The sequence below is a fragment of the Populus alba genome, chromosome 6, assembly GCF_005239225.2.
Source record: "Populus alba chromosome 6, ASM523922v2, whole genome shotgun sequence".
NCBI classification, from domain to species: domain Eukaryota; kingdom Viridiplantae; phylum Streptophyta; class Magnoliopsida; order Malpighiales; family Salicaceae; genus Populus; species Populus alba.
Window position 1 is genome coordinate 21,404,830 of NC_133289.1, and position 12,770 is coordinate 21,417,599.

Genomic DNA, 12,770 nt, shown 5'->3' on the forward strand with positions numbered 1-12,770 from the left:
CTCTTAACAATTAAGTACCCCTCTTAAATAATACCAAATAAGCTTAGGATTTATAAATGCAAAATCAAACCCATTATCAAACACTCCCTTATAATGTAAAATAGTCTTATTAAGTTTTGTACTCAATATTGAGTACTCAGAACAAAATGTTTTTCTCAATTCGAACCCAATCTATAAAACATTATCCGATTAACCCCATGTTAAATCCAATATTATATACTAACTCGTGTTAGAAAATGTTAAGATCATAAATATTGTTTAGAGTAAATTATATAAAATCTTAAAGATTATTATCTTAGGATACACACACACATATAACCATATAACCATTGGGTATTAAATATTCCTAATTTTTATAGTTAAGTTCAAATTTATTATTCTTGTAAAAAAATGAAATATATAATTATTGGTCATACATTATCAAAGTTTATATAAAAATATTATTTAGATTTTAATTTTTCAAGTGTCTAAATTGTATTCATTATTTTATTTTCATTTATAGAAAATCTAAAACAATAAAAATATTAAATATATAGATGGATAGCACACGTTTCACGTGGCTAGAAAACTAAGTGATAAGAAAAGTGTATTTAATTTATATTCTTAGAACTTTCACAATAAAGTATTAATTTGTCCAATTGGTGAAAAAGTCAAATAAATCTAATGTGCTGAACTGGAACTCATGACAAAAACGTCGTGGTTTCATGATCTTAACGTGGATTCAGATTGGAGACGTCATGGGGAAAGGTTAGTTTGCTAGGGGCTCAATCAAGAGATAAATGATAGTTGTGTGGGGTAAATAAAAAATGCTGTGAGTGGAATACGATGCCGTGTTGAAACATGTGTGCCCAAACATTTCTACAAAGTTTGTCTTTTGTCCTTATAACATACTAGGTTTAATCAGAGTTATGCATTAACACTCATTCCCAAATCCTGGCTATGTTCAAAGCGAAGCAGCATTTCTTTTCTGCAATCTTGCCTCTATGAGAGACAACTTTCTGTGGGTGTTCAATTCTTCCCCTTTTTTAAAGTCTCTCTCTCTCTCTCTCTCTCTCTCTCTCTCTATATATATATATATATATATATATATATATATATATATATATAAAAGTAGCCTGGGAGTGGATTCATGTGGAAAGTGAGTCAGCGGAACATCTGTAAAATGTGTTTCTCCTTGAAGTAGAATAGGTATGGTGGCTGCATTATAAAAGCAAATCATCAAGAACTATTATACGGATTTGATGCAAAAATGTGTGTTTGAAATGGTGTAGGTTTGTTTTTAAAAATGTTTTTTGCTTGAGAATATATTAAGATTATTATTTTTGATATATCAACACATCAAAACCAATCAAAAATATTTAAAATATTGAAAAGCACCCCCACTGGAGATTGTTCTCATCTTCTATTATCTATGTCCAGGTTAAGTGTATGCTAAGTTGCTAACAACTTGGAATTATATGATCGTAATTATAAAGATTTGAAAGCGAATATGTACTTTAAATTAATGGTTGGTATTTCAACAGAGATTTAATAGTTACAATGACAACTAGTCAAGCACGCTTGCAAAGGCACGTTTATTTTATAGAATAATTTTCTCATTAATGGAAAACGTTTAAATTGAAGACTTCAAGTGGGATAGTAGTCTCTAAGAACCCTAACAAAAACAAAAGTAAAATAGGAACCAGTCTATTTTCTAGAATCATGAAGCTTGGAAACTAACTTTTAATCTGAAAACTCTGTTCAAATCCAGTGATATTTTCAGCCATGAAATGATCTTGTGATAGTTCTGGTGAGTCTCAAATGAACAGAAAACAGTTTAAAATAAACTTCAAATAAAAGACATAATAATCTATTTATGGCTTTCCTGCCCTATGTAACACTACATACAACATATATATGCTAGCTCCTGCACCATATATATAGATATAGGTAATGTTGTGTTTACACTTGCATAGACATTGAAGCAGGATGCTGATTTTAAGAGCTGACTCAAATAATTAATATCCGGTACTTTTGATGCTCTTAAAACTTGAAGGGCTTAGAGTTTTGAAGAGCATGATTCAATCCTTCAATGGCGCCACATGCCGCAGCTATGGCAACCAGTAAGCACACCAGGTTCAGAAGCTGGAGAGCAAACCACTTGACTGATCGCCGTTGGATCTTCTTTCGAGCAATGTACATCTCCACAGGAAAATATACTGTCATTGGCCAATACCCGACGGCTCCAAGGAGTGCAAGGACGTCGTTGAAGAAGGGGAACGCCATGGCAAGCACAGTTACCACCACCACATATACTGTTCTCCATGTCAGTCTTAGCAGGTTCCCCCTAAAATTTATGTATTTCCCTATCCTTATTGAGTGCTCGATGGTTACAAACTTTGAATCAGGCCACACCAGGCTAGCCCAGGTCTCCAAGGCACCGAAAACTGGTTGGGATAATACCTGTCCGTACATGAGCACCCGATTAGATTAAACTAAATTAATTAAAGGGTTAATAACTCAATCTGTTGTTGTATAATATAATAATCCTTCAATTTTTCCTTAGGAATCAATTTTATTTCGAGTATATATTAAATTCTTCATCTATCATTCTAAGAGATTTTCAAACCAAATTATTGAGATTTGTCATGTAATTTATACATGATTTTTTTAAAATATTCTCAAATTGCTACCCAGATAAATGGAAGGTTTTCATATGCAATTCACGTAATTAATTTCTATGATTTATCCTGAAAAATATTGCAAAATATTAGATTAGAAACTTAATTTATATTCAATGATAAAATTGGCTTAGTTAGAGATATAATAAGAGATCGGATAATTATCCTATTATATAAAGATGAATTAAGTCATTAATAAATCCCAAATTAAATTAAGGAAAACAAAAAAATTTAAAAATTGTCTCAATAGATGATTGACTAACTTAAAGATATTCTTCACTCCAAAGCATAAAAAGGGTTCGGACAAGTTTCAGTCCTCCTCTGAAGGATAGAAAAAGAGAGGGTATAAAGTATAGATAATTAAGTTACCGGTGAATCTTAAAACCTTTCGGTACTGTCAAAGCAGTACTGTTAAATCACAAGTTTGTAAATAAAATCAGTTCCACAACCAGGTTAAGAGTTTTTTATGAAATATATAGCTAAATTTATCCAGTTAGGTCGTCTTTTGTTTTTGATGGTGATCGCACGTAGGTGACTTACTGGATTTAAAATAATATATTCAAATTTCGGTAGCATGGATGTGCAAGCTTGAAATCACCATAACTCAAGCCAGATCAGCCAGATGAAATCTAACAAACTATGATCCTATCATATCTAGTAAACTATAAAGGAACAATAACAATCAAAATACAAGGGAAGAAACACTTTAATTAATGTCAAAAACATTAATTGTTGTCTACAGTTCCCAATGTGAATTTCATAAAAGCAATATGCAGGTGCATAACACGTCTCAATCTCACATTGCATGCATGATCTGTACTCTTCTTTCCCTTGACCACACACTGACCCTATTCATGCACCTATCAAGTCTAAAATCTTTTGTAAGCATCAACGTGTTATTTCCAAAAAATACCTCTTTTAATAAAAAATGAAGAAATATTAAGCATGATTCCTCCAGTTTATTCATCTGGGATATATATATAGGCTTGAGCAAGCAGGCTTTTTTGGCAGATAAATACATGCTTGTGTGTTTGAGAGAGAGAAGAGAGCGATACCAGTTCTTCTGGGTTTTCCATCGTCATCTACATCAGCAACTTTGTGGTGATACAGGCCAAATTCACATAACTCGTGTTGAAATTCCTGATCTTCCAAGCTAACCATCTTCTAGTTGCCTAATTAACTTCTCCTATATCTTTGGATAGGAACGTTTTCTACAGGAAATTAAATAAACGTACATGCATAAAAACAAGAAGCTAGCTATGAAATTTGCATGAAGTTGACTAATTACCTTAGCAAGTGGTAACCTTGGACGATATTTTGACTTCAACTTGAAAATGAGACCTCTCTACAGTCTTATTTATAGACATGCTCCCATCTCTCTAGACACCTGTCTTAATAAAAATAAATAAAACGTCCTTTGTCCCACTTTGTTGGTATAACAGTTCTATCTACAAACATTTCAAAATGTATTTCCATAGTTCTTAAAACAAAATACATGAAAAATCTTGATATATTAATTACTCATGAAAGAAGAATTTTAAGAACACACATAATAATAAAAAATAATATTTTGATAAATATTTATCAAAATCTAATTATGAATAAACGAAATGATAAGGGGTGAGTGTATGTTGTTTTTGTGGTCTAACTAAACTTCTTAAAAATCTTGATTTTTTTTTTGTTTTGAGTGAATTTTTATGTGTTTTTAATTTATTTTGATATATTAATATCAAAAATAAAATTTAATTGACTTTCTAAACTATTTTTCGTCACTTGCATGTAATTATTTAGAAATTTAAAGTCATGTGAGGAAGAGCCAAAACAGGGCACTGCTCTGTTTTCAAGGGTGATATTGTTTTTCATTTCTAACATCCTTTTCAAAGTATTCTATGTTTAAAAAAAATATTAAATTAGTGTTTTCTTATGGTTTTAAAATATTAATATAAAATCTAAAAAATATATTTTAATTAAAAAGCATTTTGGACAAGAATTCGCACCGCAATACTAAAATATAAACAAACCTTAATTAATTAATTAGGTGAGAAACTCCTTGACCAGTATTTAATGATGCTTTCAGGACATCGATGGCCTGCTAGACTCGGCCACGGATTTTTGTCAGCCTGCAGCAGTAAATTTTTGTGTCTTCGAATTTAATTTTATTTTCACGTATAATAATAATTGTAATGGGTTGTGTACAGTCTCCAGAGGCAAATTCATCGCAAGAAAGAGTTGTTCCTATTTAGTAATAAATAATTAAACAAGTATGTAATTCACTAAAAGAGAGTGGACCGTTGAGATTATGGTGCTAAAAGCAGATTCTAGGATGCCAATCATAGCATAAGGTTAATTAAACTAATAAAATCAATGAAGATGCCAAGAAAAGAAAGGTTGCAGTTCTTCCTGCAGGCTTAAAAATGTGAAGGTCAGAGAGCATCAGAAAGATGCATCAATCTTTTTGGATACTGCAGGGATTGCATAATCCTTATTATAATTACCAAGACATTAATCTATAGATGTTGAAACTACAGTAATTTCCCAATTAAAAGAAAAAAAACCGCAATATTCTATAACAAGTATTGGCAATTACAATTACCAAAATTAAAAAACTAAACTAAAATGTATAGTAAAATCAATATAGCATTAGAAAGAAATTATTGTGAATTGCAATAGTGTTACACATTAATTTCTTTTTAGTTTTTTTTATTCTATTTTGATTCCTTAGCTTTTTCTTCCAACTTGATCATTTTGTGTTGCTTAAATCTTGGATTGGACTCGATGACATGTTCTAGTTGACTATAAGGGATCACGGGCCTTTTTTTCAATGAAAATTTATTGATTTTGAAATAATTAAACATTTGGGGATGGAATTTGAATTGAAACAAATTCTCTTCCTAGACAAAATGCCCCCAACCTCCCTTTATTTTAGTCCCTTTGATTATTATTTTTTTATTATTTTTTAACTTTTAGATTTGATGGTTTATTTTGGTTGACTTGATATGAAGATCTTGTGATGCCAAGAAAAAATCTTGATGCTCAGTTAATGATCAATTTAAAAAAATAAAATTCAATTTAAAACAATTGAGGCTTTAAAGACCAAATTTAAACTAAAAAAAAATGAATCCCATTTTTTGCAAGGTCACGAACTAAATTGTATGGCAGGGTTAAAGTAGCTAACGCGTGTAACACATACTAGCATGTGAAGTAGCCATTGCACTCTAGTGGTGTGTGATTAGTGGCCCTCAACCTCCAAATGTTGCCTTTATTGGTGGCATTGTAATCGGCAAGACGAGGCCTTCATTTTCCAATGGCCCGTGCTGGTTGAGGAGCAACGATGTCGCTTTGGTCGACCACTCTTCTTTCCCATCTTCCCCTCTCTTTTCTCATCCATTTTCATGCATGCCCAACATTTTCAAAAATATTAGAGCGGCTATCAATTTTTTCTCATGTAATATTTGGTTATTATTTTTATGTTTTGATTTGATTTAATTTTTAATTTTATTATTTAACATTGAATTAATTTGTTTTCAATTGAGATATTCTTGTCTTATGGCCTGGTCTACGAGTTTAGAACATTAACCTAAGTTGACTTAAGTTAATTTTTAGATTTTTTTTTAAAATTCAAATTTATCTTTTAATATTTTGTTCGTTGGGAATTGGACTTCATAATTTTTCTTTGATTTACTTTTTTATAGAGTTATCCCAATCTAATGATCTAGGATGTGGGTTTGGTGTGTTTTTTCGAATTGACTCAGGTTGGTTTTTTCTATTTTTTTGTTAATTTTTTTTCAATTTCATCTTTCAATATTTGTGGTGGTTGAGAATTGAATTTTGTATTTTTTTTTTTTGAAATTGCTTTCTATTTGGTAATCTTGTTCTCATGACATGTATTATTATGAGTTTAACAAATTTATTTAGATTGACTTAAGTCATTTTTTTTTTGTCTTTTTAATATATATATATATATATATATATTATATATAGATTGGAATTAAGTTTCATAATTTATTTTGATTTGTTTTATATAAAATTATCATAGTCTCATATCTTAAGTTATGAATTTTATAGAATAACTAGAATTAACTTGGATTGATCTAATATATCACTATCTTAATATATAAAAAAATATCATATAATATATAATCATCTCTATATTTATAAAAGATGTGATCTAATTATAGTACCAAGGTGAGCAAGGGTAGAGGTTTTCCCTTGTATTTGTATCCAACAGTCAATTTTATTTTATTCCAGATTCAATGAATTTGCCCATATGTTTTCGAATGTAAATCAATCAGGCTAATTATTAAAAACTTTATAAATCAAACATTAATTTTTATTAACGTAGCATTAAGTGGATTCAATCAAAAGAGAGAGAAAAAACAAAAATGATGAAAGAACCCTGAAATCCCAATTGGTCTCCTTCCCTTTCTATTTACGAGAAAGAGTTGAAACCAGATCAGGAGCATCCAGGTACAAAAGCTTGCTTCCTAAGGTTCGGATTAAGCTACGGCACTGATCCAAAACCTCCAGAGTTTTCAGGAAATTATTTGTTCGGTATTGTAATTAAATTAGTTTATTTATATTAAATGAATTGTAACAAGAAGCGCCTGTAGCTCAGTGGATAGAGCGTCTGTTTCCTAAGCAGAAAGTCGTAGGTTCGACCCCTACCTGGCGCGAATTTATTTAAGTTTTATTTAAAAGACTTATAACAGCACTGCTACTGCTAGTCTACGATGTAAGTTCAACATTTTTGGGAAGGTTTTTGTTATAGTTTTCTTTTTAAAAGAATTTTTTGAAAAGCTTTTGTTTTTGTTTTTGCTTCTGGCGCTATCCTGCTGGGGATTTTGTCCTTCATGGCGGATGCAAAAACATCGATACAGCTCTTATTACCTAGACGTGTAGTCTTTTGTTTTTTAGACATTGTGATTCTGTTGCAGATTGGCAATGTAAGCATGCTAGGACTGTTGCTAGTTTTGAAGACTGGGTAAACTTCACCCATATTAAGCTTAGGTTGCTTCTATATCTTGATTTAAACCAGTAATGGAGGTTTCTTGTTCGTTCAAAAGGAGTCATCAGGGCAGCTGCAAACTTCGGCGGAGAGTCATCAGGCAGCTCCTAATTTGGAATAAAACACCTATCATCCCTCTGAAAATTTTACATCGCTGCCGTCAGCTTTAAATGGCTTTACCCAGTTGATTGTATTCAATGAGTCTGGTTCAATCTCCAGTTTGCCCACATAGGGTTGGTTCTTTAATTGCTTGACCTTTGCTTCATCAGAGTTTAAGATACCTGCAGGGAATGAGAAAATCATGCAAAATCGACCTTGAGAGTTGATTAGGAGACATTATCCAGAGACAAGTTTTTTCAAAACCATTCTATTGCCACCAGCAGTCCATAAAGCGGCAGAGTCTAGCTCCCCATGTAGAGGACAATCATCTGATAGCCCTCTCTGCAGACCTGTCAAATTTATAGAGCAGCAAGGGACTGTCAGAACTTTTGTAATTAGGATGATTTGAACATAATTGATGCATCTTGTACAGTTAGAAGTAGAACAGGAAGATTGGAAGGTTTGATTTTTAATACTTTAGATGATCATTTTTTGACTTCTGAGCCTGCTTTGATTTAAAAAGACTTGCAAAAGAGAGATGGGTAGAGATTGACATAAAAAAATGGAGTTTACTCGGTCAATTGCTTTGGAGTTCAGAATCTTGCAGGAAAAGAAAACAGATCAGATAGAGAGATCAAATTCAATGCAAGAGTCTGTCTGTACCACATTGCTATTACTCAATAATTGGGTTAGCAAATAAGTGATTTAGCTCAATGTCATTAATGAATGGAACCACACAAGTTCTTTGAATTCTCTGTACAAGAATACTAGCTGATTTTCTATTGCTTCCTCCATTATCCCCTTGAGTTCTTGGACATGCACATTACAGTGAAATCAATTGCATCGAGCTCTAGCTTTAGATCGTCAATTTCTTCTGCTTGGTATGGATACCAGGTTCTTACAAAAGGGAGCTGTGCTTGTATTCCCGATCAATCTTGTTCATTTCCAAAGAAATGCAGGACACGGCATCGCTGTTGCTCTTGCTGCCTTGTGCAGTCAAAACCCAGGTGTCATTACTATTGCAAATGCTGTGTTTGAGTCTCCTCCAAAGATTCCATGTGACGTTCTTGCAAAAGCTTTCCAATTGGACAAGATTGTTGTCAATTACCTGCAATCAGTATTCTAGACGAGGAGTGGAAAATGATGGGACAGGAAACACAATTATAGTCCGGCCATATGTTTGTTACGTGTTAGTCTTGTTGTCCAAGTGTGTGTGTGAACTGAGCTTTTTTGTGTGTCAGATTAAGTTAATAATCACCGAGTGGATTTTAAGAGTATGCTGGTCTTGAATTCATGTATTAAACATTCTTTTGTTGTATTAAATCTCTGTTTCCCATACCTTCTTTTCGTAGAACAAAAAGAAAAGTAAAACAGTCCATAATTCATTAAGAACAGTAGTAGCACACAAAGTCAAACTCGCCTTAAAAAGGAGGAGACAACAGGGAGAAAATAATCTATAAATCCTAAGCAAAGCTGAACAAAAGGGAGCATTTTATGCATACACAGGATAGCGCAGGACAGGACAAGACATCACATGAAATTATCCCAGGCCAGCAGAAGATCCACTACGATGTGCTTGGACTTCATAACATTATGACACAACAGCCTTAGTAATTTGCACCAAGAACACTATTTGAGGAGTACAGACTGCTTGATCTTCTGAGTAAACACGTGAGGATACTAGAAGACACATTAATATCTTGCATTGAGTGATTCCTTTCCTTTCTTATATACCAGTTGTAGCACCATTAGTTGGGTCATTGCTTCCATTCTGTCGAATTCACAGAGCCTCCTGCTTTTTCCTGAATCACGTTACATTTTGATGAACACTGTGGAGGAATTAAATCAATCTTGGTTGAACTACTAAGTTTTCCAGGTCCCGTGAAGCCCTTGAAGAAACTAGACTGAAAATGAACCATATATGTACATACATCACAAGATACTGTCAAAGTATTTTTGCATCCACAAATTACTTATTCTAAAAAGGTTGAGCAGGCTACTTATTTTACAAAAACTGAGTTTAATCTGGCTCTCCAAGTGGTGACAGACAAGGGAAGTTTGCAATTTTCTTTTTCAGCATCAGGAAATAAAAGGAAGGTATACTCTTTATGAAAGGATTGCCACTTGACGTCATTTGGGAAATCCAAGTCAGGCTTCATTCTATGGAAATTTCTCCACTTGAAGATTTCATTCTCCACTCAAAACCTCATCTTCCAAGTTCTACTGCACAGCTAGGTGGAGTCTTTTCTTGCTTATTGATACCAACTGAAACTGAAAATGGCCACAGATCCACCACAAGTCTTAAAAGCTCAAAAGTGCAAAAAGAAAAAGGGGAAATCATTGGACAGTTATCAACTCGATGACTTTAAAGTAAACGCACCTTTCTCAGTGCTCTTCAGTACGCGCAGTCTCTTCGCTGTAGATACAAACATACTGCAGGAAACATACAATTTCCTTAAAATCAGAAATAGCAGGGGAAAGAAAAGGAGTAACCATCATTCTTCAATGATCGTTGAAATCTCCAAGCACAGCCATGGACAACTGTTAACCAGGCCTACAGGTTATTAAAGAATTGAAAGCTACTGACGAGAGAGGTAAATGAAACTTACTGCCAAGGAACATCTCCAACGAGAATCCTGTCACCTTCATTGTCCTCATAAACAAGAGTATATTCCCTGCTACCAGAAACTGAACAATTTTCCTTTGCTTCATCCATCTTGTTTTCACCCATAGGATCACAAGTTTCCCTTTGAGCTAAAACAAGAAACTAACAAGTAAATAACCTGATATTTACAGCATAAACACAATGCACTCAGATATGATGGAGTTTCTATCTAACCTGCAAGAAAACCTCTGAAGAGCTCATCTATGGCAACAGAGAGTTTCTCATAACTGTCATAGGCATTGAGGTTTATTTTTCTTCCAATAGGGACTCCTTCCATATTGATCTTTACAAACAAATCATTCCTGAAACGGTCAGGCTTTAAGCTGCTCCCTTCTTCTGGAGTTTTATTTGGTAACTCAGATACCATCTTTGAAGTACTGCTACTTGCAATATTTTTCCTGAATGACCGGATTGGAGGCCACCCAACTACTGTTGCAAGTGCACATCTGATTGTTTAAACCAACAAAATCAGAGCAGAAAAGAAACATCAATCAAACATCAAATTATAGCCAACAAGGTAATTCAACTCAACATGACTTTCTATTCATACAACTTTTTGGTTCCACATTTCAATTTAATTATCAGCATACGATTCTGTTCACTACAATAGACATGACAGTATGACTAGATAATCTCATGATAAATTTGGGGTGTGCGAGGAGATCCACTTAGGTACAAAAATTTAAAATTCCATTTGACATAAATATTGATTTTGAATCATACCTCAAAAGTTATTTTTATAAATAACTTATGATAAAAATAAGTTAGAATGACTTTAACTTGGAAACATGTTTGGTAAAAATGACTCGCATCAACTTTTTCAAAGAAGAAATATGGTTTAAGTCATAATCCACAAGTTAAAAATTAAACTTCTGATTAAATCAAAATAATTTTATATTAAACTATTGATTTAAATCAAAAGTTTTCTTCTAACCAGACATACTTATAATTTAAAAGTTAATGACTGTACATAGCTGCTTTTGTAAGTTGTAACCACCATTCCTTACCAAAAAGAAGAATTGTTAAGCTATGAGTTCTGCTGATATGACATGAAACACAAATGGCTTCATTAAATGGTTGACTTGTCAATGCATGATTGTTAAGAGACAGCCTGCAGATCAGATGCTAACCAGAAACGGTAAAGATCTTTAATTTCAGATGTGGTCAAGACCTTGTTAGAATGTCAGGATACCATGAACTAGATCATTTTGAGCTACCCTATCTGCATCCTACTTGTACCTTTCTTCTGTACTTGGGTCACAGTTATCAACTTATCATGGTATGGACAAAATCATTTCATCTATAACAGTTACTTGAGTAACTTTGTTCTGATCAAACAGAATCATATGCATGTACTGTGCTGCCTTTTTGTTTCATAATTAATCCTCTAGATTTGGTTTATGAGAATCAATCAGCAAGTAACAGTACTGGAACGGAATGATTATGATCAATTCACATCAACAGGAAGAAAAAGTTAGAAAAGTAACCTTTTCTGACAGCTGTTGGCCCCATCTGTGGTGACAGAAAATGAAGCACTAGCAGGGGTAGAACATGCCATCTTATCTGGGTACTGTAACTCTTCAACTTTAGAGCACTGGAGAAATGAAGGCTTGGGCTTCTGGAACTCCTTCTTGGCCTCCCTGTGAAACGATGAAGCATGTAAAGAGCTACTTAACCATGGGGAAGAGAATACCTTTTCAGCTTCTTCTTGATAACATGAGAACTTCTTGCATTGCTTTACATTAGTATCTATAAACCAGTTTGCCTCTGATGTTTTTGCTGCAACTGGGTGTTGAAGTACTCTTTTGGCTCCATGAGTGGTGGGATCGGTCTTGTAACCAAGGAATGTTTCTCCTGGAGGACCGAGCCTCAACTCCAGCTTTTTTTCCTCTGATGCCTTTTGGCTTTTATGCTCAGATGTCATATTGAAACACCGAGTATTTTCCTCCATCTTTCTTTTACCAGAAAATTGAGCTGAGCAGACAAACTTGATAATATTCTGCTTCAATCCTTTCCAGGAATAAAACAGTGATCTAACCTTTAATGAAAGAGGAGAATTGCAAAAGGAAATGAGACGGGAAAGAACTCAACAAGCCTACAGGAGAAAGTGCCACCGAGTATATTAATGATTTAGGCACTTAGATTATTCCTCCACTCCAACACAGCTAGCTTTTACATTAAAACACTCAACAAAGAAACAAGAAATCCATTAACTCCTAGATTACTTTCTATTGCTAGCCTAAAAATCAATCTAATTTTTCTCAGCAAGAAGAAAAACAAACAGCATATTCTACAACCAAAAGGGCCTACACGACTCAGAGAAGGAAGCACAGTGTCATAT

The 12,770-nt window shown here is 33.4% G+C and overlaps 2 protein-coding genes and 1 non-coding gene across 3 annotated transcripts; 2 read left to right on the forward strand and 1 right to left on the reverse strand.

Annotated features, from left to right (window-relative positions):
* The first annotated feature begins 2,071 nt into the window (after positions 1 to 2,071).
* Positions 2,072 to 8,890, forward strand: LOC118030878 (germin-like protein 8-6). Its single transcript, XM_035035175.1, has 2 exons — positions 2,072 to 2,319; positions 8,659 to 8,890. The coding sequence occupies exons 1-2, from the start codon at positions 2,072 to 2,074 to the stop codon at positions 8,888 to 8,890; spliced, it is 480 nt and encodes a 159-aa protein (XP_034891066.1).
* TRNAR-CCU (transfer RNA arginine (anticodon CCU)) lies at positions 7,261 to 7,333 on the forward strand. The gene has a single exon. It is a non-coding gene; the product is annotated as a tRNA-Arg (tRNA).
* Positions 8,891 to 9,124: 234 nt separating the features above from the next.
* LOC118030663 (auxin-responsive protein IAA2) lies at positions 9,125 to 12,770 on the reverse strand. The gene is made up of 5 exons (XM_035034851.2): positions 11,917 to 12,770; positions 10,604 to 10,875; positions 10,374 to 10,518; positions 10,145 to 10,197; positions 9,125 to 10,035 (listed from the first exon to the last, which is right to left on the reverse strand). The coding sequence occupies exons 1-5, from the start codon at positions 12,378 to 12,380 to the stop codon at positions 9,971 to 9,973; spliced, it is 999 nt and encodes a 332-aa protein (XP_034890742.1). The 5' UTR covers positions 12,381 to 12,770; the 3' UTR covers positions 9,125 to 9,970.

Excerpts from the sequence above, each read along its gene's own strand:
- LOC118030878 (XM_035035175.1), top strand. The coding sequence starts at position 2,072 with ATGGCGCCACATGCCGCAGCTATGGCAACCAGTAAGCACACCAGGTTC. Across the intron at positions 2,320-8,658 it reads CTCCATGTCAGTCTTAGCAG|GTTCTTACAAAAGGGAGCTG; the intron begins GTTCCCCCTAAA and ends TATGGATACCAG.
- LOC118030663 (XM_035034851.2), bottom strand. The coding sequence starts at position 12,380 with ATGGAGGAAAATACTCGGTGTTTCAATATGACATCTGAGCATAAAAGC. Across the intron at positions 10,876-11,916 it reads GCCAACAGCTGTCAGAAAAG|ATGTGCACTTGCAACAGTAG; the intron begins GTTACTTTTCTA and ends TTAAACAATCAG. Across the intron at positions 10,036-10,144 it reads ACTGAAGAGCACTGAGAAAG|TTTCAGTTGGTATCAATAAG; the intron begins GTGCGTTTACTT and ends GGCCATTTTCAG.